This window comes from Phaenicophaeus curvirostris, chromosome Z (genome assembly GCF_032191515.1).
Source record: "Phaenicophaeus curvirostris isolate KB17595 chromosome Z, BPBGC_Pcur_1.0, whole genome shotgun sequence".
In the NCBI taxonomy this organism is placed as follows: Eukaryota; Metazoa; Chordata; class Aves; order Cuculiformes; family Cuculidae; genus Phaenicophaeus; species Phaenicophaeus curvirostris.
Genome location: NC_091431.1, coordinates 2,214,973 through 2,242,876, shown reverse-complemented (window position 1 = coordinate 2,242,876; position 27,904 = coordinate 2,214,973). Strand labels below are relative to the sequence as shown.

The 27,904-nt window shown below is 37.5% G+C and overlaps 1 protein-coding gene across 2 annotated transcripts; it reads right to left on the bottom strand.

Moving 5' to 3' along the window:
* AP3S1 (adaptor related protein complex 3 subunit sigma 1) lies at window positions 1-27,617 on the bottom strand. Of its 2 annotated transcripts, XM_069880567.1 has the most exons (7): window positions 27,488-27,617; window positions 22,772-22,863; window positions 20,251-20,362; window positions 15,118-15,189; window positions 10,603-10,710; window positions 7,470-7,511; window positions 1,157-1,295 (listed from the first exon to the last, which is right to left on the bottom strand). In XM_069880567.1, the coding sequence occupies exons 1-6, from the start codon at window positions 27,554-27,556 to the stop codon at window positions 7,476-7,478; spliced, it is 489 nt and encodes a 162-aa protein (XP_069736668.1). In that variant the 5' UTR covers window positions 27,557-27,617; the 3' UTR covers window positions 1,157-1,295; window positions 7,470-7,475. The 2 variants fall into 2 exon arrangements, with proteins under 2 accessions (XP_069736667.1, XP_069736668.1); XM_069880566.1 differs by lacking the exon at window positions 7,470-7,511 and having other exon boundaries at window positions 1-1,295; window positions 27,488-27,616.
* Between the last annotated feature and the right edge of the window lie 287 nt (window positions 27,618-27,904).

Below are 27,904 nucleotides of genomic sequence, written 5' to 3'. Positions count from 1 at the left end.
TATTTTTTATTCTTCATTTAAACAGACTTGTACATCACAAAGAGCTTAACAGTGTGATTATAAAAACCGATCACTACCCCTCCTGTATTTTTTTTTACATCACAGAAGAGTTTCATTGCTGAGTGACTTACACAAAGTTGAGAGCACTTAGATTTTCTGAGGTCATGACAATACTGAATATCTCATAAATATAATTCTTGAAACTGAGAATCACAAGTGTCACCAGGCACAGAGGCTCTAGTATCCCCTTTTATCTTTCCAGAGTGCTTTTCTTTATCACAATACTTGCTTCATTCACATTTACAGTTCTGAGCTGCCCCATCTCCTCAGCCCATCCTGTACTTTCTCACAACACACGCAGAGCAACTGCATAGACCTTTTTCCCAAATTAAAGTAAGACAGTCAGGAACAGTGTATCATATAGCCTAAGTATCTTCTTAACACCTGTATGTAAACAGAAGTCATCGGCTCTTCAGTTAAGGTAGTCTTTTTTCCTTCAGAATAATAACATAAAGCTTTTGTGAGGAATGTAAAGAGCCAGTATGGTCAACACAGTATGCCCATGTAATTCCTTCAGAGATTAAACTACAACACTAATGCTTTCCACAACAGTATTTATATATAGTCAATTGGCTCCATGAATAGGAAATACTACGATTTATTGCGAAGATTAGATTTCAGACAAACAGGTATTTAGAAGCCTAGTTTGCTATGGTTTTATTTAAAAAAAAACAAGTGTTTCATGTTTTCATGCAACATTTGCACTTAAGTCTTAAATAATCATGACAAACAGAAGAAGTAGTTAATGAATGCACTAATTGTAGACCTTAGTGAATATACAAAAAACTCAACATGACAGGTTACACAAAGTAAAGAACATCTTAAATACTCTCCCCAAATACTGCAGCAGCCCACAGACAGTGATGTGCCTTCCAAGGGCATAGGAATGTAATTTAAAAATCACATGGGAGCTACTCATTTTCTTTAATTTCACAAACAAGACAAAAGCAACATTCAACTCCACACACTGATTTTTCAGATTATGTCTATACAGTACCTTGAGTTTTACCCAAATAGTAAAAGTTACACATGTTGTTTATTTAGTAAACAATTATATGGTAAATCTCTGTTACATTTCTTCCTTGTTTTTACCTGGAGTAGCCATGTTATTTAAAAGAGGGCAGGTTTGGCACTTTTATACTGATGTCACCAATATTAATATTTCTTGGGATCTCTGGAAGATTCATATTCTTTACAGCTGAAACAGCCCGGGCTGGAGCTCCTGCTAAACCAGCCTGCATATAAAGTGAGGAAAAATGCAAGTCAGGCAAAACTGATCACAAGAAGACTCACTGGCAATATACACAGACAACTAACTTTGCAAGTATTTCCATGGTTACACAATTAGAAAGACCAGATGGTAATTGTGTTTGGAATGAAATGAGTTATTTGGAAATATTAAATCAGAAAAAGAAAACAGTTCACACATTCCTTTTCATATGGTAAAACATGTAATGTCAACTTGATGGAAAAGTATGTGGGGAGCAATAGGAGGCTTATCCAAGCGTGTGTAACATGTCGGTTATAGAACAGACAGTCCACAGGTATTTGAAGTCCAATGTGCTGTCTTTGACTCTTCCCTGTTCTAAGAGTTCACATGGTTCACAGTTGACTAACACTGGTTACAAGTTCAGAATATGAAACCTTGAAGTAACTGGATGTCAGCTGAACAATATCCCTTATCTAAATGAATATATGTATAAAGTATTTCAAGGTGGCTTAGACCAAAATGAGAAGGATGAACACCTTGCATTTGTGGCTGATAAAGAACATGCAGAGATCACTTCCACAGACAACTGCAGCAATCTCTTATCCCAAGGTATCTAATTATATGCTAAATTATCTGCAACCTTTAGGCACATTGGAACATTATATATTAACCTGGTTATGCTAAATTAAACATTGAAGAACTGATTTTGCATTGAAGTCCTCCACTCTAGTCTCCCTTCACAGAAAGCCAGAGCCTTTCTATACAGACATGCAAATTTTACAACAAAGAAGTTTGTTCATTACTGAGTTCAATTCAGTTCTGCATTTTAGATAAAGTAACTACCAAGTTTACAAACTAAGGCATATTACTGAAGCGCTGACAAAGATGATTTACAGCTCAGAGGCCTGAAGATACACAGAACATGATCCTTCCCTACTGCTTCTGAAGAGCAGCTCTTCCAAAACTTGTTATTTTAAGGACTATTAAAAAAGGCCAGTTATTACTGTATTTGCTGCTGTGTAGAAAAGGTACTATGAATTTAACATATCTCAATGTTGAGATTCTCTGTGTGTAATTAGAATGAGCTGTGTGGTTTTACTTCTGGCTTGTCACAAAAGTGTAAAAATCACTTTTATTCTTGCTGGGGGCAGGGAGAATGTCTGGAAGATTTCAAAAACAGAGCTGAATTTGCAAGAGAAGACATCATATTCCATATTCTGTGAGTATGTAAACAAAAACTCCAGCCTTTTTATTACGATGTTTTAAAAGTAGGGTTAAAAATGCTCAAAGATACTAAAGACCACAAAGGGATTTTCAGAACAACTACAGCTTTAGAGTGTAGCATCCTGAAGGTCCCATAAAAAGGCACAGTTCACAAGAAACAAAGCAGCATGCCAAGGACTGGTTAAACAACAGACTAAACCTGTAGAAATTGAAGGTCTTTCATTATAAGAGTGTCAAGGACTGAAGTAACCAGTGCATCTGCAGATAAAATAATTCCATGCAAGAAATACAGCTAGACAAAAGAAGAAAAACGTCTGGAAAAGTCTGTGTCTGTTTGATTATTAGATAGTGTGGGTAGGTGACTACTGCTGGAAGTAAAATCTTTTCAGATTCTTGAATTTCACCAAAATTCATTGCAATTAGAGGGTTTAATTAGACTGAGGAGTTCATCTGTCTTCTGTGGTGTCCAGCTGCACCAAAGGAGTCAGACAGATTCCTCTGACAACAATTCTACTTCTTGAAGGCTGTCCAAAACTATATTTTCTCCCTTTCACTATTATCTTATAAGAAATAAATATAAGGTCAAACTAACATAAGATTTCCACTTAAAATCCTACCTATTGCTTTTGAAGGGAGAAGGAGAACGTAACACACAGTCAAAATAAAACCGATGAAAGTTTCCAGTATTGAACTAACCCTTTTATATCATGTGGAAAGGCTAAAGCATCATAAATCCCTGGATTCCCAGTACCAGGAACAGAGACTAGAAAGCATCTGTTATAACATTCCCCCTGCCAAACACTCGTATGTAAGACATGCCAAAGCTGGAAAAGGCATGTGGGGGTAGAGGAGAAAGCTCGGGAAAATCTTAAATCTTAATGCAACCAAATCATTTCCTCTCATTTTGCCCTGACATAATCCAAATTATCAGTTCTCAGAAGTATAGACTAAGTTTAACTAAAAAGGTGCAAAAGAAGTATTTTCAAAGCCTCTTTTTTCCTTGGATTCCTCTATATCATCAAGTCATTCTCTTCGGAAGCTGTTTCAATTCCAGCACTTTCATGACAGGGAAAATCTGTACCTAACATTAATAGTATTTCGAAATCCAAATCTCCAAAATCTGTTTCCCTGAATCTGCACTATCCTAAAGGAACAATATTAAACACTGCAATTTCTTACTGTTTACTAAAAGACAGTGTAGAAAATATGGAGTGCTCAAAATTACCTTTTTGTATTAGAGAACCTGGAAATACTAATCTGAAATCAAGAGGTAACAATGAAGTTTTATAAGATAAAACAATGAATGCGTTTCTTTTTTATTTTGTTTTGTTCTTCAATTTCTTTATTAAGTGAGTGGGAATATTTTCTTTAAGCAAAACCAAAACTGGGCGATGTAAACTGTTTTCCATAGAGAAGATGAAAATACTAATAAAAGTAGTAACAAAAGCAATGAATTATACAATTTGTAACTGAAACAATGGGAAACCAGAAAAATATTGTAAGTGATGGACATGGTCCACACAAACAGGCATGGCTGGCAGTTCAAAAGAGGGATGCCTTCTAGGTGACTAGGATGGAGATTCCTTGCCCTAATTTAATGAAAGTTAATTATTCTTAATGGACAAATAGAAGTTTTAGTATAACTGGTCATTATTTTTACCTACCTGCAGCTATCCTCTTTACACAGACTTACAGTCCCTGCCTCCCGCCCCAATGGCATAGGATACAATGGAGACATAATTGAAAATTATTTAAAATACCACAATTGACATGACCATTGCCCTTCCACCCCCGTATACAGTCACAACTTCCAGCAGTCACATTTGTGAGGACCATTCTGGACCAGGATCAGCAAAGATCCCTGACAAAAACACTGAGAATTTCAAATTACCTCTCTTTTTGCCAGTGAGATTGTCTTTCACTACCATACGCTGAATCAGAGATTTTCAAACTATTACATTTTCTTCTGTAATTCTCTATATTAAGTGGGTTTGTAATTCTGTGTGTACATAATATACATAGCAGAATGCTATTTATCACAATTAATGCCATCCCTGTCCAGCACAAAACAGTCATACATTTCTAAGAGAGAGCAAACAGTTTATAAGAAAGGTCTAATGGATAAAATGATTGAAAAGTATGTAAACTCCCAAACTAGATAACTAATACAGTATTTCAATTGCTGTTACATCCAAATGTGTTGCCATTCCTTTTCAGCAGGTCGAACAGCAAACTTCTATGCAGTCCCTTCATTCATTTATGATTTTTATTTCGGAAATGAACTGTTTATAAACACTATGGTACTACAAGAAGTATTTCCAGCCCAGAGGGTGTTTTAAGCAGTTTTATCGAGGTACCTGATTAAAAGAGCCATCACTGTAACATTGAACTGGCCAAGTCTCAACTGTCTTTTTTATCAAATAATTCAGCAGGTAAGTTGGTGGAGTGCAAAGAAAAAAAAACTCTTTCACTTGAAAACAAAACAAAACAAACACGTAGCAAGCTTTAAACATGCAGTGAATGATGAATTGTCTGTCACAGCGAGCAAATGACTTAAGCAAGTGAAAATGAAACTTCTTAAAGACATATTAATGAAATTTCAGAAATACAGTACAAATTGCATACAGCTCGTATTACAATGAGCTGCTACAACATATATTTGCCACAGCTGCTTTGTATTCTCAATTTCATTTGTTACTGAAGCGTGTATTTTAATGTAGAAATGCTGTGTATCAAAATCTTAGGTTAAGTTACCGAAAAAAATGCTTGAAAACATGTTCATATACTTCTAGAGTGAAAGAGCAATGCCACACAGGCAAAACAATAATGCTGTTTTAATTCAAGACATATTTAATAACAGAAATTTTATTCTGCCAGTCCTAGTCTATCAAGTGAGAAACATACGCTGCTGTTAGTTTACTTAGGTAGTTATTTATCACTATAGGAATCCATTTTCTTCATTCTTATCATCATCTTTTCTTATAATACCCCCACTGATAACTTTTTATGAAAGCAATTCAGAAACACTGTTTTACTCTTTAAAAAGAAATTCAGATCATTTGGAAAAAATATTGCACATCACAAATGCAGTTAAATATGCATATACAAATATATTCAAGAAGAGTCAAACACCATCCCAAACAACTCTACACAAGAGCTAGTTATCACTAAAATAAACATATAAAAATATACAACCTACTGGAAAACAAAATAATGAAGGCTAATGTTTTGCAAAATAAGCCACCCTGTTCCAGATATTTTGGAGGTAGTAAGACCTCTCTGCTGCTGCTGTTTCATATCAATGATTCCTTTCAAGAACAAGTATGACTTCAAAGCAGCAGGGTTATGAAATCATGAAAGGATGCAATATAAAGGAATGATCATGTCCCCTGCTTATGAAGTTAAATAAACGAACATAATTAGAGAAAAAACAAAATGAAGTCTGCAAGTATATCAAAATGAGGCCAAACAGATAAGAAGACTTAAGACATACTCTTAGAAATTTTAAGCACTTGAATCACAAAGAGAGTAATGGATGAGAATGATTAATTGTTTGTTTCTTTCTTTCTCATTGCCAGACCCAAAAATAAAAACAGAATATGTGTGAGCAGACCAGAGAAAAATAAAAGTAGCTTTGCACAATTAAAAACAAAACAAAACAAAAAAACAAACCTGAAATCAAACTCCCTACTGTTACAATGAAATATGGGTTATATATTACAAGTGTCAATATTTTAGGCAGAGGAAGGCAATTTGCTTCATTTTCTTCATGTAGTATAACAGGCTTCAAATTTCAGAAAATCCTTTCATACTACCCAAAAATATTTTTAGCTAATGCTTTACAACTAAATGCTACTAAATCCAAATCCAGAATCACATTTGTTAAATCTTAAAAGTATTACATTACTTTATCCTAGAAAAATCATGTAAAAAGTAAAGAGCAATGCTATTCATAAATTAAATAAACTTCATCTGCTTAATATTCCTGCTATTTAAAATGCCTGCAGTTTCAATACACGGATACTTAAAATGAGTGAAAATGAATTTTGAAGTGCTGCAATTACATTGAGTGACATTAAAACTGTTGAGCTCAACTAAATGTTTCCAACAGGAAATGACAAGGGACAATGGCCATAAACTGAACTTCAAACATACATTTTCCTCCTCCTTTTTCAGTTCCTTGTTAATCTTCATATTCAGTGACTGCAGTTACCAAGATATCTTAAGAGTAAAACCCAGTGACTTAGACTGCAAGGGCAGCAAATGTACATCTAAAGTTGAGCACATGCTGACAGTCATCATTTCACGCTTGATATAATTAAAGCTGAAAGATCAACTTTAGCACGTCTACGTATTCTTTACAAACTGCAATGGTAATTTCATTCTGCACATATAAAACCATTTGAGTTTGTTGGTTTTGGTGTTATGCTTTTTTAAAACTTTTGCTTTCCTGAAACTTTTTTTGAAACTTCTCTCTGCAAGCAGGTAAAAGTTCTTTGTTTTTTCATTTGGAAATACTAAATCATGAAGCAAAAAAGTTCATCCTACGTTTTTCAGATTATCATCACATATAAAACTCTCCCAGTAAGGAAGTTATTTCTATTGTGTCATCATATCTTGTTATCTGTGTGTTCAATTTTTATTCAGGCTAGTTTTACATTTTTTATTAATATTTATGAGTTCATATTCATTTGTTTCTTAAACAATGATACAAAGAAAAGTTAAATTCTAAAATGCAGGAAGAGAAATGAAATAAAAAATATGATGTCAATGGAAAGCTAGTAAAATACACTACAGCCAATAAAAAAGATGAGGGAACTACAAGAAGAAACTAGCACAAAAAGTAGGCTACAAGGATTAGTATGGGTATTTTTACACATAATTTTTGAGTCTGGCCTACATAATTTATTGCCTTTGACATCATTTTGCTTTCCCTTTTTGTTAAAAGTACATTTTTTCTAAAAGTCAGCAATACCTTTGTCTACCTGTCCTGTCTGGGAGACTGAAAGATAAAGGTCTGTAAAGAGAGAAGAATGGAAAGAGCTAGAAAAGATCAGGAGGTTCGGAAAAAATGAGGTCCAACTTAAAAGTCTAAATCACACGCAGTTGAACACTCCAAATAGAGAAGAGGCAGCCCAGCTTTACCTACAATAGTTCCAGAGGCTCTGAATAAAACCCCAGTGACCCCTCTCCCAAAAATTCCCTCCCTTAATGACAACGATTCTTTGGCTTTAAGAGAATTGACCAGAATTCCATTCATAGGTAAACACTAAACTGAAAGGTAGGGAAAGGCATTAAAGACAACATTTCTCAGGACAGAAATAGAATTTCCTTTGTAGCCCATCGAAGCAATGTAAGAGCTGAACCAGAAATCAAAGCTAGGGACTCCCTCACAGTGGTTTAAACAATTACCTCTGCTGAAAGCATAGACAAATTCTTTGAGTTAATAACTTTGCTTAATATTTGCAAATGTAATAAATGCATTTGATCTTCTTCGCTATATTCTAACTGCAAGTCTGTTTAGAAACCTAATACATAACTAAACAAATACTTACTGCCAAATGGCTATGTTCTGTATGTTAAGGGATGCTGGGTGGACACAATACAAAGCTTAAAATACTTCTGAATACACAGCTCAATTACCATTTTATTGGCTTCATCAGTCCAGCTATAAAAGAAAATGCAATTTAACCTGAAAGCAGCTAATTTAGGGATGCAAGAACTATGATGGAGCCAGACGAAAGCAAAAGTGCTGTGGCATAGGCAGCAGTCTTAAGAACTACAGACTATATAAATAATGATTTCTAAATTTAAAAAAATAGTTTTTTAAAAATTAAAGAAAACTAAGACGATCCACTAGTTTTGATTTCTTAGTGACCAGCATTCAAACATATTAAGTTATTAGTAATTTTGATGTACATGAACTGGAATTGCTTGTATCTTGAGAATACATGTTCAGGAAAGACATTGAAATTTTTACAATCTTGAATAAAAAGGAAAAAAGGAAAAGAAATAGCAATCAGGAAATTTCTGTGGATATACATGAAACAAATGAGTAAGGATCTGAGGAAATAGTTACCAGGTATTGTGAAGTATCTCAGCTTTACAGTAACTGTTAAATTTGAAACGGAACACTCACTGAACTAACAAAAAAAAATGCTTTTACGGTGAGCAGACTCTGAAATGTTCTACTCCATCCCAGTCACCAAGGGTTTTAATTTAGCACTGCTACTTCTTTGCCTTCTATAACTCACTACTGAATGTAAAGGAGCAAGTTGCTATTTGCCTTGCTTATGCTCTGCGCTCTCCCTGGGTTTTTATATTTTCTACCATCTATTTTTATATGAAAGCATCTTAAATGAAAGAAGGACTTACTGATGAATAATGGAAAACAACAAGTATTGTAGCTGGCTGCACTGAGTAGATGTGTTTCAGATGACTGGTCAGAGACTGGTCTACAGCTGATTTGTTAACAGAATTCAAATAAATAAGAATAAAATACCTTAATTAAAGGCTTTTAGGTAAAACTAACACACAGCAGAACATATCTGCTCAGGGAGTTTAGCTTTTGGGACACTGTTACTTTTCCATCAAATAAAGCAAAACACATGTATACAGAAGATACTCAAATATAGTAAAATTTTATCGCTACAACTCCAAAGCTTCATCTCTGTGATCAATGGCTCAATTTAAGTTTGAGAAAAACATTAAAATGAACATTTTTGACATCTTCATAATCTACAATACAATCCTTCTGGATGTATAATATCACACCTAGCTTATCCCTGGTCTTCATACAATGTCCTATTCTTGGATAGAGTTTGGGAGTTGTGCAAGAGAGATAATTAAATGCATTAAAAGGCTTGAAGTGGTGCAGCATGAGACTCCAGAATTAGCAGAACAGCATACATTGTACCACAAAAAAATGTTGAAAAATTAATTTCTTTCTTTGTTTCATTTAAAACTAGGAAGTTCATTGGTGCTTTTGAAATGTCGTTTAGTTCGTATTTATGCCACGTACAATATTTCAATCTACTCAGTTGACTTCAACTTCAGATATGGTCTCCAATTCAGGCAAAGGCTTGTTTAGAAATCTGAGTATTACAGCTCGAAAAATGAGCTAATGTTTTCTTCCATGGAATTACATTCATCAGTAAAGAATCAATCACAGATTTAGCTAAGATGTCCTAGTAGTATTTTGGCCTACAAGGCATGTCTGATGATGTTAAAGGACAGTAATATCCTGTCCTTTATTCTGTCAGAGCTATAGTCATTCTAAACCTCCTTATTAGTCTGTTTCTTTCTGAAACAAAAAAATCAACAATTGCTGAATTGAAAAGGAATTCTTAGACATTATGTGAGTCCTTCACTCAGACTGTCATGGGTATATGCAGAATATAATTTTCTTATTCAAACGTGCTAACCTGGAGATCAAATGTTCAGACTACCAAAGCAGCAAAATTCAAATTTACTTTAAAAGGCCCCAAACTGGACTTTAAATTCTATCTAGCGCATTTCACCTTCCCTGGAGGTGTTTAAAGGATGGGTGGATGAGGTGCTGAGGGGAATGGTTTAGGGACTGATAGGAACAGTTGGACTTGATGATCCTGTGGGTCTTTTCCAACCTGGTAATTCTGTGGTTTCAGTTCAACTTGTTATTTTGTGTAGCAGTATTATTGTGACACTAAATATGCTGCCATTTCCTTCAAGTGCTAGAAATTTACTAGGAGACAGGAATAGGTAGTCTTTGTATACAAACTTTGGCTCTTTATCTAATTTCATTTAAGCATTATGGTCACCAGTCCAGCTTAGTAAATAAAGTAGAAATAATGCTTTCTGCAAGAGAAACTTAAGAGATCAAAGTATCTCAATAGCAATGGCGCACAATGCTGTTAGATACAAACAGCAAAATCTAATCAGCGGTGACTCTAAGCAATTACTGCTCATGATGAAAGGTACAACATCCTAACCTAATGATACGTTGTCTATTTTTAGCATAAGCAAGCAGCTGTGTACAGTTTGCTGCTGAGGGACAAACAGCATTATACAGCATGCATTTACTACAACCACATTTTTAGTTTAGAAACTACACAGTGTTTCACTCTTACCTCAGATTTCTCCAGTTTATTTTGAGCATCAATCTGAGTGACAATTTCATTCATGTTGGTTTCCAAAACCATTCCACCCATGACCATTTCGGCCAATATATTATGGACCTAAAAAAGACCAAAGAAAAATTCAAATATGCAAAACGTCCTACACCCATCTGGACAAATGACATGTAGATTCATCAGTACAGGGACACATGTATTTTCTAAGTCATTTACTTAATATTAGCAATTTATTTAAAACCGTTTGGGAACAAAGCTCACAACTCAGTGTTGGTTTCTCCAGTACCTTATTTGCTCATAGTTCTGTCACAAACTCATAAGCTACAATACCACTTTGCTTATCGATGTTAGAACAAACTTCCACATTCATCTTTACTTCAGTACCCATTTTTTATCCAAGGGCTATGGACAAGAGTTCTAATTAGCACTGACTGTAGGAATACCTCCAAAGACCATGCTCTACAAGATTAAACTTATTGCTCACAGATGTGTAAAAACTACATAGGTAACACCTATGAAGGAGAGAGACATAGCGATGCTCACCCACCGTGGGTACCAAGATTAGGCTTAGAAGCAAAATTAACGTGCCTAATCTACACCACGAACAGTGAGTCATCAGCATCTAGGACCAAAAGTGATAGCAAGAACTCAGGCTGAAGGACTACATAAAGCAGTTGGGGACATGAATGTATTTCACTGATTTGTATTCCCTGCAACCCCGATATGAGCCCTGGTTCACAAGCTCTGCTTCAGTCAGTATTTGAACTTTATCTAAAGACTAGTTTTATTTTTAAAAGGTATGCTTCCACATACTCTCTAGTAAAAAAATCCAGAGTTCATATGTGGATTGCCATAGCAACTTAAGAATTTTTTTTGTCTTGCCCTGTTCTATTTCTAAAGGGATGATTTTCTAAATAACAGAATACAATTAATTTTACTTGTTAATCTGTAATAAGAGGAAATAACAACTATGACCAATAATATCATGTAAATATTGTAATCCATTTACTCCCTCCTGTTAAATACACTTTAAGAATGAAACAGTACTAGTGAAAGTTTTCCTAGATACGAGCAAGACATAGATATTTAATACTCACTACTTCTTCTTTTTCATTGTGAATACGTACTAAGAAATACATGTTATTTTACCTACTTTTTCTAATTAAAGACTTCGTTATTTTCCTAAAGAAACAAGAAATTTTCTGAATTAAGAAAACACTGAGCAGCAATGAAGTGCAAACCACATGTCAATGGTGTATTCAAAATAGTGTTTATGTGAAAGACCACAGGTGGATGGAATACACTTCTTACTTTTATATTCTAAAAGACATCCAGCTGCTGAGAACATCAACTTTTCAAAATCTGAAATTTCCATTTTGTAGTAATAATTGAGGTGCTTTTACAAAAATCAGGAGTGCTTTCTATTTCTGTTCCATGCTTCATCAATTCATGTTTTAAGAAATGCGGAGAATGCATCAAGAAAAAGTCTCTCCCAGGAAAATCTGGCAAATGCATTTTCTTGTCTTCAAGCTGCAGCCTGATTCTGGAGGGTTCACTGTTCTGGTCAGATAATAAACTCTTGGAAGAGATCATGATACTCCAAGGATATTTCAATCGGTGCCAAAAACTTGCAGAAAAATACAAGTATTTCCTTACACTCCTAACTGGATGTGTTCTAGAATTTTATTTATAAAAGATGCTTATAATTGCTTTCTGTGACATCTTTTCCATGAGAAAGCATTATACTTCTGGACTCAAGTGTAGAAATCGGTACAGGACTAAAATAAATCTTCTCTTCTGGAAAATCTTTTGCTCCAGCTATGGCAAGTTTGTGTGTGTGTGTTTTTTTAATACAGCTGATCTGTAAAAGAGAAGCTCAGTTGTCTCCTGTACAAACTACACTCCCTGACACCCTGAGTCCTAGTCTACAATACCACATAACAAACACTATCTCATCCTCACCTACATTCCATTCTCCAAATGGATTTCTAGTACTATATCCATATTCTTCTTGAAAATGCATCTCTCTTGGCTCCAGGTTACTATAAAGCATCACTGGGTCCTGTATAATGATGGCTGCTTGATGAAGGTAAATGTTTCCTTATTGAAATATCACATTAAATGCTACTAAACAGGTGACGGCTGTTGAGATTAGATAGTTTAGCTCTTCTACATGCTACATCACTTTTTACAAGTATTTCTAGGGTTTTAGGTAGTTTTAGCAAGAGGATTGGAAGAAAGTCATATTCGACAATTCCATCAAGAACTGCAGACGCAGATCAAGTCTCCTGTAAATCAGTGAGTTGATCCTCACTTTTCTCAACAACAGGCCACACAAAGTACAAATATCTGAAATGCTTTATTCACCGCAAACATTTCCCACATATCAATATCCACTATAACTAAGACCCTGTCTAGACCAAACATCCAGCAGCAGTTACTACTTTTTCCTGTCACACTCTTGAAATCTATTAAAAAGCCAGGCCACAAATATCTGCCAAGAGAAAGTCAACACGTTATAACTCAGAAGACAACACATTTTGCTTCTTGATAAGGTTAATTTATCAGCTGTTTAAAGATAATTTAATGCTGCAATTTCATTCTCGCAGATAAATCTTTCTTTTTCTTGCAGATCTACAAGAGTAGTAATAAACTAAAACTAAATCAAATGTTTTATACATTAAGTCTTCAAAACCTATTACTGGAGGAAAAAGGAGAGAAAGAATGGAGATCTATTCATAAAGGCTTGTGGTGATAGGACAAGGGGGAATGGGTATAAACTGGAGAAAGGCAGATTTAGACTAGACATCAGGAAGAATTTCTTCACCACGAGAGTGGTGAGACACTGGAACAGGTTGCCCAGGGAAGTGTTCAAGGCCAGGTTGGAGGGAGCCTTGGGTAAGCTGATCTAGTGGGACGTGTCCCTGCCCATGGCAGGGGGGTTGGAACTAGATGATCTTTAAGGTCCCTTCCAGTCCTAACTATTCTATGATTCTATGAGACGACACCAGATTAGCACAACTGCCTGACTAATGCTACTGTACTGCTGGTAGTAGCCTTGCATTACTGTGGAAGTTCTCTCTACTGCATTCTTTTGTCAACTTATACTGAAGTTAAAAATCACCATACTGGCTACTGACATGTTCAAAAAATTTTTAACTCAAGGTTTCACTGATCAACAAGTTACTTCTGCTAAAATACCTAATTAGTATTTAGGGTTCACATTTTCCTCAGTTTGAAAATTCTACCCTGAACATTCAATGGGATTCTCATGCAGATTTTTAGTAAATCAAATTAAACACTTACATTTTAGCTTCCTTTTGACAAATACTTTTCATTAGGAAAATATCACCTCATAGCTGATGCAAAGTAAAATATTTTTCAAGAAACTTGTTTTTTTGAAGCATTTTATTAGGAAGATATTTCTCCCATAAAGTATAGAAGACTACTTATGTTGAGGAACACTACTGAATGAAACATGCTTCAGAGCAAGAGCTTGGTCTGCACAGCAGCTGAAGTATTCTGCAGCTAAAAAAAAGACCAAGCTCCTTGCCACAGAACAATTGCAGTATATGGGTTCTTTAAGCTCAGATGCCAATATATAAACCACTCAAATTCTTCTGCACCTTTAATCTGACATTTTAGAAACAACCAGTGTGTTCCAGCCAGGCTAGAAATCATAAAGACTTGTCATGAGCAGGGTATCAGTTGAAACAACCACCCAAGGTCATCTGCATTTCACTGTCAGGTCGAAGTACAAGTGTTTTTTTCCAAAAGAGCTTACTGATTTTGAAAGAGTCAGCTCCAAATGGTTATTTCAGATATCCAACTTTTAGTGATTTTTGTCTTGTACATCTTTTGTGGGTGGTGCAAAAAGATGTTCACAGAGGAGAAATGTCACTGCACAGAAAGCAGCAGTAGGCACAAAATGCAACTGAAGGAATAAATTCTGCGAGGAGCCAATGTCCTTTTAAATGAAAGATTATTATAGTATTAGCATTTCACAAAGCTAGGTTAATAAACAAAACACTTGGTCCTGGTAGCTGGGAATATTCAAACAAGATTGTTTCTATACCGTTGAAAAAAGACATAACGTCTGTTTGATATTTAGAAGAGGAAGATCCACACTACATTATCATAGCACTTGAAAGGCAACTGCCAGCCTCAATTGGAAAATCCTGTAAGAATTTCACTTCTGAGTAATATAATACCTAACCATAAACAAAACAGAACAAATTATCTATTGAAACTAAGTCGTACTCTGATAATATTCTGATGTCTCCAATTTGACAATTATATGTGCGATAACACTATGCAAATCTCCCACATTATTTTATTTTTCATCAAAAAGACATGTTCCACCAAAGCTTTCAAGTCTTAAAAACATGTTAATTGAAACTATTTAGATTTCACTGATAATAAATGCAGAATCACTGCAGAGTTTCATACCAACTACCCGCTGAACCAAACATTTTACGTGACAAGAAGTATTACAGGAGCTCATTACAGTACCTTGTCTACATGGAAAATTAAATCAAGTTCACAGACATTTTCAAAACATTTGTCTAGCGTTTCCACAAATACCTGCAAAGAAGAGAAAAAAGCCAGTCGTCAGGCTTTAAAAGAAACTCAATAGTTCAACTGGTGTGAGGTTTAATAAAAGTCAATACAGAAAATAAACACTGAGCAGATTAAGGAATGAAAAGCATCTATAGAAATTCTACAGTTAACATTGTTAAGTCAACAGTATGCAATCTATAGCGGGCAAAAAACTATGCACAAATCAGTTTATGTTATAACCCTGTGAAAAGTCAGACAGTTTAAACAATTAGCTGCATCTTGAAAAAAATAGAAACATCATCTATGCTACAATTTTCTCAGCTGTGATTCAGTGTTCCTTCTCATTTCATTATAACCAAATTATTAAGCAAAAATCAGCTAGGTTTTTCATTATTTTTATCATTAACAATTACTACATTGCAGGAATCTCCCAGTAAACCAGGCTACTGTTAACTTTGCCACACAGAGATAAACATGCAATGCAAACTGTGAGCATCACGCAAATTTGTCAGTGTTAGCTTCCAGCACAGTACAGCAGCTTTCACCTGGGTTAGACCTGCAGAATTCAGGACGGACCAAGGAAAAAGGTAGCTCTCTTAGTGTCACACCTGCTGATCCTGTCAGGCATAGCACCACATAAATTCATATATAAATAATAATATAATTCATAAATAAATCCAGCAGTTCGTACCCAAGCAAGTAGCCACTTTCTGCATCTAGAATGTAAGTGCAAAAGGTTTTAAGCTGGAAGAGTAGAGATTTAGACGAGATATTAAGAAGATTCTTTTTCCAGTGAGAGTGGTGAAGCACTGGGATGGGTTGCCCTGAGAAGCTGTGGATGCTGCCTCACTGGAGGGGTTCAAGGCTAGGCTGGATGAGGCTATAGGCTGATCCAGTGGGATGTGTCCCTGCCCATGGCAGGGGCAACGGAACATTTTTAATCTAAGGGAAACTGGCTGGCACTGAACATTCTTCAGAGAGATTTTTCATCAGCCCAGAATTTCTCATGGAAACTCTGGAACCTTCTTCAATCTTCCACTCACGATGGACAGTTCACTCAGAGTTATCACCAGCACTGACATGGTATATGTCTATTACAAAAAACAGGTATTTAAAAGCATTAGTCAACAGGGTCAGCTGATTTTTTTTTACACTAACATTCCTTGACCTATTTTATGACACTTTCAAATAATCAATATGGTAAATAAAATTAGAGACATTTGCATCATAATTTTACTTGAGGGTTAAATGAGTTGCACGCCACGGTAAGCAGTGCTAGAATTTCTGTACTTCTGAAACGACTTCAGATGCTGCAGACTTGCAGATCAAAATAACCAGGCAAGAAAATACATTGGTTGTTTCAGGACACAAGCCCCCTCCCCACACCAGTTAACATGCCCCTTGTGATATCACTGGAAAATAACTATAAATAAATCAGTTAAATAGGAAATCGGTTACATCAGGAAAATAAGGATGCACACACAATGAATTACTGGCTCCCCCTTGTGCTTCATTTTTGAAATCAGAACCTTCACAACTCAAAGAAAAACTCATGGACATCTCCATGCAAATCAACAGAAACAAGAAAGTAAAACGCCCACATCTTTCTCTGGTAGTAAATATGCTTTAATAAAGCTAGATACATACCTGGAAAGTAAATTACATGAATCAAGATATCAAATTATTATTGGATATATACAATGCAGAGGCTCTCTATACTCAAAACATAAACCACCACCTCTACCATGGAGGGCTCATCATTCAATTAGGTAAATAAGACAACAATGGAATAAAACATACACTCTTATTAGGAAGATAAAACAGCTGGCATAAAAAACAGAACACCTTATCAATTAAATGCATCCGATGCTTCATAATGTCAAACAGTTACAAAAGCAGATACAAAAAACAAAGTAAAAGCAATAGAAGTAATTCACATAAAACACACTCAATGCCTCTCTCTAGGCTAAACATCAATGGCAAACTTTAAGACAGAATTAATTCCATCTGCTGATGGAGAGTCCTCTCCTTCACCGCTTTTGACTGTTCAAATTGCTACGTGAGACTCCAACTAGCTTAGAACGGAACAATAGTCTGAACACACGGCCAGTTCTCCACACACAAGACCGGATGATCTTATGCTTAAGAGTGACCTTAATAAGTCACTGTTCACCTATCATTGAGCACACGAAATCAACCGCAGTGCTTCCACAGCCTTTCTGACTGGGAAACCATTGGAGCAGCTGCTGTTTTCCAACATTTAGACTGATACCCCACTTTTCCTTCAATACATTTTTTTAAATACTGCTAGATTATACAAAGATTGCCCAGATTACAGTGTAAGGGAAAGACTGTACATGCCCTACTGATAAGTCAAATCAAAAGCATGTTAGATATTTCAAGCAGACCTACCAATAGACTTAATGCTTTACCAATGATGCTTTTTAGGTCAAAATGCTCTCAATTCCTGCTATTCACTTTCCACCAAACTCTAAAATAAACTAATAGTGTTAACTGAGAACTAGGTAGGGATTTTTCTGCCAAAGTAAGTGCCCCATGTCCTGTGACTCTCCCCTTTTTATTTAATTAGAATAAAAGCATCCCTGGTCAGGATGATTTATCTTTAAAATTTGAGAAAGACATCTTTAATGAACTGCACTGCATTTCCTATGCGAATCTCACTGAACAACACTATCGTGCAAGTGTTGTTCAACGACTATAAACAACTTCTCATGGAAGACCCATCTCACTGATTTAGCTGCTTATCGAGTCAATGTGTTCTGGAAATATAGAAATGAGCCAAAATCCTCAATGATGCTTAGTGTTGGCACAGGCTTTTAGGCCCATAAGATAGACACTATTACAAATGTCACTCAATTTTCCCTTGTGGCAGTCTATGGCTAGTTGTATTTCCTCACATACTTCTGTTTCCACATGCTATACCCTTACACGTTACAGGCTAACAAGAACCATCTGAAATAGCTACAACTCATAACATAATTCACACTGAACCCAAAAGACTGCAAAACCTACCAAACATGGCACAGATGCTGACTTAACTCCCATGCAATAATCAAAAACAATAAACAGAATCTTGTGTTTATACTGAACAAAGAAAGAAAGAAAATGGACAAATTAACAGTACGAATTTACCAGTATAAAATCTGAGGCAGAGTCTATGATGTGTAAGACAGAACGTATCGGAACTAGATGATTGTTAAGGCCCTTTCCAACCCAAAACATTTTATAGTTCTCTGATTAAGCCTGAGCCAAGAAGACGTGGCAGTGAAACAGCTCAGATGTAACGGTGATACAAGTGGCCTTCACAGAAGTTTCTTACATATCACAACAAAAACTTTAGGCTGAAAAGAATTGCAGAATGCCATATGTAATCTAACATGCCGTAGATTCAATTTACAAGACAGAAAACTCTGAAGTGTTAGACTGAGTGCTAGGTTCATTTCTCCAGTTTATTTTCATGAGATCATAAACTGACCCTCTACCTAAGTACTTACGGGAAGATCATTGAACAGATCCTCCTAGAAGCTCTTCTAAAGCACATGGAGGATGGGAAGGTGATTAAAGGCAGCCAGCACGGCTCCACCTGGGGCAAGCTCTGTTATGACCAACCCAGTGGCTTTCTATGACAGGGCAACCACAGCAGTGGACACAGGAAAACCAACAGATGTGATCTATATGGACAGTAAGGCAGTTTCAATACAGGATGGGGGATGATATGATTGAGAACTGCCCTGTGGAAAAGGACTTGGGGCTGCTCATAGATCAGAAGCTCAGTATGAGCTGGTATGAGCTCAGTATCAGCCCAGAAGGTCAACCATGTCCTGGGCTGCATCAAAAGAAGCCTGGCCAGCAGGTCAAGGGAGGTGATTCTGCCCCTCTGCTCCGGACTCGTGAGACCCCACCCTGGAGTCCTGTGTCCAGTTCTGGAATCCTTAACATAAGAAGGATATGGAGCTGTTGGGACACGCCCAGAGGAGGGTTACAAAGATGATCCAAAGGCTGTAGCACCTCCCATATGAGGACAGGCTGAGAGAGTTGGGGTTGTTCACCCCGGAGAAGAGAAGGCTCTGAGGAGACCTTATAGCGACCTTCCAGTACCTGAAAGAGGCTACAAGAGAGCTAAGAAGGAACTATTTATAAAGTCATGTAGTGATAGAACTATGGGCAATGGCTACAAATTGGAAAGAGGAAGATTTAAACTACACATAAGGAGTAATTTCTTCACAATGAGAGTGGTGAGACACTGGAATAGGTTGCCCAGGGAAGTTGTGGATGCCCCATCTGTGGAAGCTGAAGAAGGCCAGGTTGAATGGGGCCTTGGGCAACCTGATCTAGCAGGATGTGTCCCAGACCATTGCAGAGGGGATCTTTCAAGTCCCTTCCAACTCAAACCCTTCTATGATTTTACTTATTTAAACAGTTCAGTATGTGTATGATTGATAACAAACTCCAGATAGATTACTCTTAGCTGTGTTGTCTTTGAACTGCAGTAAGCAAAGACATATGAAAATGGTTCAACACTTCTCAACAAAAACCAAAAAACTTATTTGATGGAGTAGATGTGTATGTGTTTTTACTGCCAGCTTGCACTGCACGTGGGGCTGAGATGTAGTAATAAACTTTCTGAGGGTGCTTTTCCAGTGTAAGATACATTTTATTCTGCTTGCTGTTGCTAGGAGGATTAAACAGGTCCTTCTTGTGTGTACATAGACACAGAGCTTTATGTATCAAGGTTCACATAATCTGAACTTGTCTAGCAAATGCCTGAACTGCACCATTTTTAAACTGCAGTCAGAAAAATAGCTGTTGACTGTTCAGTAGGTTCCAAACAAACTGTTTCCTTAATTTTCTCAATAACTCAGAAAATCACTTTTTCCAAGACAGTCCAGAGAGCTGTAATCAATCTAAAAGTAGTACTCAGTCCTTGGACGCGTTCACAGTATGAAAGCCACCTTCACTTCCCAATATTACAGAAAAAGACACAGCTAAATACTGAAGTTCTAAAGTATTCCGAAGTAGAATTCCACTTATTAACAAAAAATCTAAAGCAGCTAAATAACTTACCTGTATGAGGTCTAAAATGCCAAGCTCACTTTCTGACGAATCCACACAGAAGACAAAATACAAGGTGGCATAGTGTCGGTAAATGAGTTTGTTATCAGATCCACCAATTAATCTAAACAGGAAAGAACAGAGGAAAGCTCAGTTAGCATCCCGGGATAAGCTAGGCAAATCCTCACAGTTAATAGAGGCCTATTGTTAATGGCTGGCTGGAGCTTTCCCAAAACCAACTATAATGCTACTTTTATTTTGTGATATAATTACAGTGGAAGAGTACTAAGCACCAAGACAGCCTGAGTTACATTTACCATGCAGCGCAGTTAATGTTATCCATATGGATAGTAGTTACATCAACAGACATACCTTTTTATTAAAATCAATTCAAATAGCTCATGCAGTTTCATCAAAAAATGGTTATTAAATGTACTTCCATTACACACTAGTGGGCACTGTACAGGAATTAATCTGCTTTACAGATTAACGGGGCATATGCTGATGAATCCTTCCCTGCCCTTCTCAGAGGAGCACTAACAGAAATCTGGAACACAGACTGGCATTTGGATTACAGAAAAAGCTTTAGACTGGTCTTATGGTTTGCTTAATGAACACGCAATGCCTGTGCTACCAAATGTTTGATTCTTAAGAATAAGATTGTAATACAACCACTACCTTGCGATGCAATGTTAAAGTCGCAAAAGCAATTAAATTTTTATGAACTCAATAATCATCAAGTTACTGAAGGCTACAGCCTTCCCAAAGAAGGTACATAAATTATAAGAGATGTTCTCCAGATTATTGACATTTGCTTTGAGCGTTAGGGAGACCCAGTCAAACAGAATTGAAAATATGGTGCAGCCTGAAGCCCCGTGACTACATACATCCTAACTCTCCCTTACTTCTGTTAACAGCACTGAATCTCCTGTTTGGTCTATCATAACTCATGCCTCTAGCTCCTGCGTGTATCATAGGGAGAGAACACATAAATAAACAAAAAGAATAAGAAATCTCAAAGGGCAGTTTTGCTTAAGCACATTGTTTGCATTAATGCTTGGGAAAGGGGAGGAAGAGCAGGAACTCTTGTTCCTGCTTTGTTCCTGAAGAGCAGGAACTACATTTAAAAAGTATCAGACAAAAATATTACAGATAAATATGAAAGTTGAAAGAAACAGCAATTTAAGTTTTCTCTTCCTGTGCTTTACCTATACAATTTTTTCAAATACTTCAGTACAGAGGTACTAGAATCATATAAAATGTTGAGGTCCTTAGGTAAACTGCAAACCATAAAGTGATTCCTGTCCTGAAAAAAAAAAATACTAAGAAAATATATCAAATGGTAACTCCAGAATTGAGCAGTAGGAAAAAAGTCAAAATTGTGTCCTGTTTTAGTTTTTCAGTTGCATAGCTGTGATTATTTTTTTTTTAAGGCTCCAAATGGCTTCCTTCTTTCACTTACAGAATTCAAGCCAGGATGTTTCCAGTTTGAAACCACCTCCAAGAACCTAATGATTGAATCACAGTTGAGTTGTTGGAAGAGAATTATTTTAGTTTAAAAAATAATGAAGTAAAAAAATCAGGAATGACCTTGATCAGGAAAAAGATCTCACAGCTGACGTGGTTCAGGCAAGCATTTAACTGACTGCACACAGAAAATACAGGCATTACCATACTAACTTTCAGTAATCAGAAATGCTCATAATTACAGTATTAAACAAGCTAGGACAATGTCTATATTTAGACTGGGGATCATGAGTTCCCTCCATCAATTATGATCCTAGGAGAAGGTTTTGTAACAATTTACTCTTGATGACTAACACCTCAAAATAAAACACTTTTCCTTTTCAGAGTTTCTTCTCTTCAATTAAGGCAAGACCACATTGAAAAAAAAAGCAACCAGGATGATTCAAGAAGCAATACTTTGTATGTGTCTTCTACAGACAAAAGATGTAAGTCTGGCTTTCGTGCTACCCTGCTCTACCTAAATTAATCAAACTTGGCTGAAGCTGCATTAGTTGCACATTTAAAACCTACTTTTCGCTTACTAGTTTATGTAGCTTGCCTGAACCCCAATAAAAACGCTGAGGAATCCTATATCAGAGGCTGTCTACTCAAATTTCAGGAGCTCAAGCCAAAGCACCAGCTACAAAATATTTTTATCTTCTCAACAGGTACAGCAAACGCCAATGCCGAGACCAGAAATCTTCAGCTTAATTATAGGGAAACTGGCTAGGTAACATCTCATTGTTTCTTCCCCATCCTGTGCCTGCAACAATTATAGCATCAGACATAGCACTGTGCCAGTTGCAACACTCAGAAAAAAAACAGTTTTATTTTGATACATATAAACATATGATTCAGTTGGTAAAAAATATGTATACCTAGTGCAACATAATATTGTAGCGTATTAATATATCTCAAGTGACATGGCATTTACATTACAACTGTAAAAACAGTTACAGTACAATCAGCAGAAATAATATTTACTAGCCAATAAATACTGGGTATTTATTTCAAATTTTATACTCACAATCCTCCTTCAAGGAAATTGCAGACATTTTCATCACGTTTTGATACTAAATGGAAAGTTTCTCTGATAATTTGTTGTTGTGTATCTTCACTCTGTGAAAGAAAACATATTTTGCTATCAAGCTAAAACAGATTAACAATGCACATCACACAGAGCTAATAAATAGAACACAAAGTGTATCAGCACCCTTGAACTATCTACTTCTGGAGCCCTAAGCCTGCCAACTAACACAAAATCATAGAATAGTTTGGGTTGGAAGGGATCTTAAAGATCATCCAGTTCTAACCCCCCTGCAGTGGGCAGAGACACCTCCCACTACATCATGATGCATATTGCTTTTGTCATTTCAGCACAAAAAGACATTTTTATAAGTTGGGTTGTAGAAAAATGCATTACATGAAAAACTACGGTTTTTTTTAACCTAATTTTTTAATTAGGTTAATTTAACCTAATTTAATTTAATTAATTTAACCTAATTTTTATAAACTAAAAAAAAAAAAATCCCATCTTGAAGTAGTTTCTTCAAGTAAACAGGAAGTCTTTTCAAGTATTCTGAATTTTTCATACTTCCACCACAGACTGAACAGCTACAGACACGCTTTGAAACTACTTTCATCCATGAATAGGGGGAAAACAAAGTCTCAAAAGCTTGAAGGGGTGGCGGAGGCTAAAAACCCCACAAAACATAACTCTTTCAGAAATAGCTTCAAACACAATGGTATCATGAGCAACAGGTTCTCGAAAGCCACCAAATTTCCTTCTAGCAGATCAGAAACACCACTTCAGAGATCGACTTCACTTGACTTTTGTCCCCACTGTGATTCCATCATTCTTGTACATTTTGTTTCACTACCCTTCTGCAAAGTGGACTCATATTTAACAAATCTCTCCTGCCACAGTTGAAAAAATGTAGACACAATACCTGAAATCATTCCTTTGTTTTATAGCACAGAACCCTAAAGTTAGAGTGAAGATACACAGACAGCCCCTATCCCTGTCCAAGGAGGTAAGCCAGCATTTTAAACAATTATATCAACAAACACTCTAAGAAAAAAACAGCACCTGTACCTTAAAAGTGATTTCAGCTAGAACAGTGCAGCACCCTGCACGACTGCTAAGCAAAGCCTGGTATTGGTGCAGCTTGCATTTATCACCTTAAATTCATGTATCATTTTACAAACAACCTTTAGAATCCACAAAGACATCAGAAAAAAGCTCCACCAGAAGTAAATCACTCAATAACACACAGAATAAGAAAGTGCAGGTTCCTTTGCTTCTATAGTTTTGTCTTCCTTAAATCGTGCCTGCCTTACTCTGCTGCAGTCACCTCAGTTAACTTCCCCAGCATTTTCTAGGGTAGAAGGAAACAACAATCTAAGTTTTTTCCCCTATGAAACTGAGATACTAAGTAGTATTTAAAATAACTTTTGTTTCCATAATCTGCCCTTCATCAAGAAGTCATGTAGAAACATTTTTAATTTTTAAATTACGGCCACAGATCACAAAACCACGGCATACGTCTTCCTATTTAATTGCCATGAATTATCATTTTTCTACCCAAATGCAAAAAATTATTAACTTCTTTTGATGTAGTAGAAACCCTTCCCATTCTAATATACAGCAGGGAACAGCAAGCTACACACTACAAGTTTTAGTAGCATGAAGTAAAACGAAAACTTCTTTCAACTATCTGACCAAAATAATCTCTCTATAAAGCACGAGACACTTCCACTTGTAACAAAAAAAAATGAGAATTGCCTCAAGTACTGGCTCAATCTATATTAAAGCATTCATAAGGTTTAAAAGAAAAACATAAAATAAACCTGTCTTACTGAGGCACACATCAAATGATCATCAATACAACTGCACCTGTTTCTGTACAGCCCGAAGCTTTAGGGAAACAGTCAAATCACATAATTTCTTAGTTTCAATTGCTATTCACTTTTCCAAAGTTTCAAGATGTTCTGCTTATACAGACTGTATTACCTTACTTTAAGCATTCAGGATTTGTTCTAATTTCAGTTCTGAAGAGTAGATCAGAGTAACATTGACAGGAAAAATCTGGTATCCTATCATTCACTCCTCTCTCTTTCACCCTCTCGGGACTTTGACTACTCAACAGAAACAGAAGACACAACAAGATAATTCTATTTGAATGCAAAATGAGTAAGGAAATTGATTGTTTCACATGGACACAATTTTTATATGCCTCTCCAAAGTCTGTCATCTATTTAACTGTTACCTCCACAATGAAGGAGGGAAAAAAAAGAGAAAAAAAAATAACAAAATCTTCCTTAGTAAGTTACTCTAGGTGTTCAATGGAAGTTTACAAGAGAGTGGGAATGCACACAAGGGGAATGCTTATCAATATTTGTAGGTAAAAATACTCCATTTAAATTTATAAATTAGAAATGGCAAATGAAATACAGCTGCTTAGTAACCCAGAAAAAACGAGAAAGAAGAAAGCAGCTTCACAAACACAGGGCAGAACTTCCCAATATTGCTTTTCTAAGAAGAAAGGGATCAAATTCAGTCACCTATGGCAACAACGTGTTTCAGTTACGCTCCTTTAATTAAAAGCCTGACAGTGTAAACTGAAGCATCATGGTTATTGCTGCACTGAGACATAAAAGATACATCCCTCCCAATAAAGTTAAATATGACTTCCACAATAGTCCAAATTGCAAGCAAATGGCCACAAATCCAAGTATGTAACTACTGAAAAAAAGTATTTTGTTTATATAATACTGGGAAGCATCAGTGGTTTCCTTGTGTTTTAACATTACGGTCAGCCCAAGCAGAGCTTAGCCTGTATGCTAGGACACACAGTATGTCATCAAGACATTCCCTTAAAATTTCTGATGTTGGAATTAAATGAACTGCTTCCACATTGTTTATTAGTTGCCTGTGACCATGCTTTCTTTTCATTTGGATCAAGCACTCATGCTGCGTTTTCACAGCTGCTTTGCTACTTGCCTTGTCCCATGTAAAAGAATATACTTTTCTATTTCATTTTATTTCTTCTTCATGTCATTTCTATAGCACCATGAAAGTTTCCAACTGAAAAGGCTCTGCTTATTGAACCAGTGGGTCCCACAACACTCATCTTAATAATTCCAACACCTCTGCCACAACGCAGAGACATGCAACACTACATCAGACATGCCAAGCGTCGGGCTGAAAAGCATGGAATAGTAGAATGCCCTGAGTTGGAAGGGACACACAAGGATCATCGAGTCCAGCTCCTGTCTCTGCACAGGACAACCCTAACATTCACACTGTGTGTCTGAGAGCCTGCCCAGATGCCCCTGGAATATTGTCAGGCTTAGTGCCTTGACTACTTTCCTGGGAAGCTGTTCCAGTGCTCCACCATCTGCTGGGATAAGAACCTCTTCCTAATATCCAACCTAACCCTCCACTGCCACATCTTCCTGCCATTCCATAGGGCCCTACCACTGGTCACCAAAAAGAAAAGATCAGCACCTGCTCCTCCTTCCCCCCATGTGAGGAAGCTGCAGACAGTGATGAGGTGTCCCCTCAGTCTCCTCCAGGCTAAACATCAGCTCTCATGAGATCTTGGCACCCCCCATTTCCAACGAACAATGGAATCACTTGGTTGGACAAGACCTTTGTGACCATCGCATTCAACCACACCTGCCCTCTACTAAACCATATCCATAAGCACCTTATCTACTTGTCTTTCAAACACCGCCAGGGATGGTGATTCCACCACCTCTCTGTGCAGCCTCTGCCAGTGCCTGAGAACCCCTTCAGTGAAGAAATTTTTCCTGATGTCCAATCTGAATCTCCCCAGGTTGAACTAGAGACCATTTCCTCTCATCCTATTGCCTGACACTCTGGAGGAGAGACCAACACCCACTTTACTACAATCTCAGGGAGCTGTAGACAGTGGAAAGATCACTCAGTCTCCCTTTCTCCAAGTTAAAAAAAAACTCAATTCCCTCAGTCGCTCCTCTTAAGACTTGTTCTTCAGCCCCTTCACCAGCTTCGTTGCCCTTCTCTGTAGGCGCTCCAGCTCCTCCATGTCCTTGCACTGAGTGACCCAAACGTGAATACAAGATTTGAGGCGCAGCCTCATCAGTGCCAAGTACAGGGAAAGAACCACTTTCCTGGTCTTGATGGCCACACTGTTTGATACAGACCAGGATCCCATTTGTCTCCTTGGCCTCGTGGCTGACTCATTTTCTGCCATTGGCAACCAACACCCCAGGACCCTTTTCCACCCAGCAGCTTTCCAGCCACTCTTCCCCAGGCTCGTAGCACTGCACGGGGTTTTTGTATCTCAAGTGCAGGACTCTGCACTTCGCCTTGTCAAACCTCATCCCACTGGTCTCAGTCCACGGATTCAGCCTGTCCAGATCCCTCTGTAGAGCCTCCCTGGCCACCAACAGACCGACGCTTCCTCCCAGTTCAGCATCACCCACGAACTTGCCAAGGGTGCATTCGATCCCCTCATCCAGATCACTGATAACGATACTGGAGAGGAGCGGATCCAGCACCAAGCCCTGGGGAACATCACTCATGACCGGCCTCCAGCTGGACTTCACTCCATCTACCACCCCTGTGGCCACCCAGGCGGTTTTTAACGCAGCAGATGATTTCCTGGCCTGTGTTCTCAGCACCGCAGGCCCCACGCACCCCATCCCTATCGATATCGACATCCCCACCGCCACCTCCACCGCCACAAAACCGTACGTAGCGCTGGTAGAACTTGGAGAGCCGCGGCTTCCCGTGGTTGTTGAAGATGAGGATGGCTTTGATCATGGTGCTGCGCTGCGCCCCCTCCTCCTCCTCCTCCTCCTCCTCTTGAGGCGCCGCGATCCCCGCGCGGTCACGTGACGGGAAACGCACGCGCCGCGGCGGGTCACGTGACGCGAGGACGGCCGCCGACGGATCACGTGACGTTAACCCCCTCCCCGGGCTCGCACCGCTCGATCACGTGACGACAAAGGCAGCGCCTCGGCAGAACGGGCCCCCTGCCTGTCGCGGTCACGTGACGGGAAAGGCGGTGTCGCGCGGCCTCCCCTCCCCTCTCCTCCCCCTCCCCCCGCTTGATCACGTGACGCGACCGCCCCGCGCCTCGCTGTCACGTGACCAAAAAAATAAGCGCGG

Bases quoted from the DNA above. Each gene is read 5' to 3' on its own strand.
- AP3S1 (XM_069880566.1), bottom strand. From the start codon at position 27,556: ATGATCAAAGCCATCCTCATCTTCAACAACCACGGGAAGCCGCGGCTC. The intron at 20,363-22,771 runs GTGAGTATAAAA...TTTCCTGTTTAG, and splicing joins AATTTCCTTGAAGGAGGATT to ATTAATTGGTGGATCTGATA. The intron at 1,296-10,602 runs GTAAGAGTGAAA...CTTTATATGCAG, and splicing joins ATAAACTGGAGAAATCTGAG to GCTGGTTTAGCAGGAGCTCC.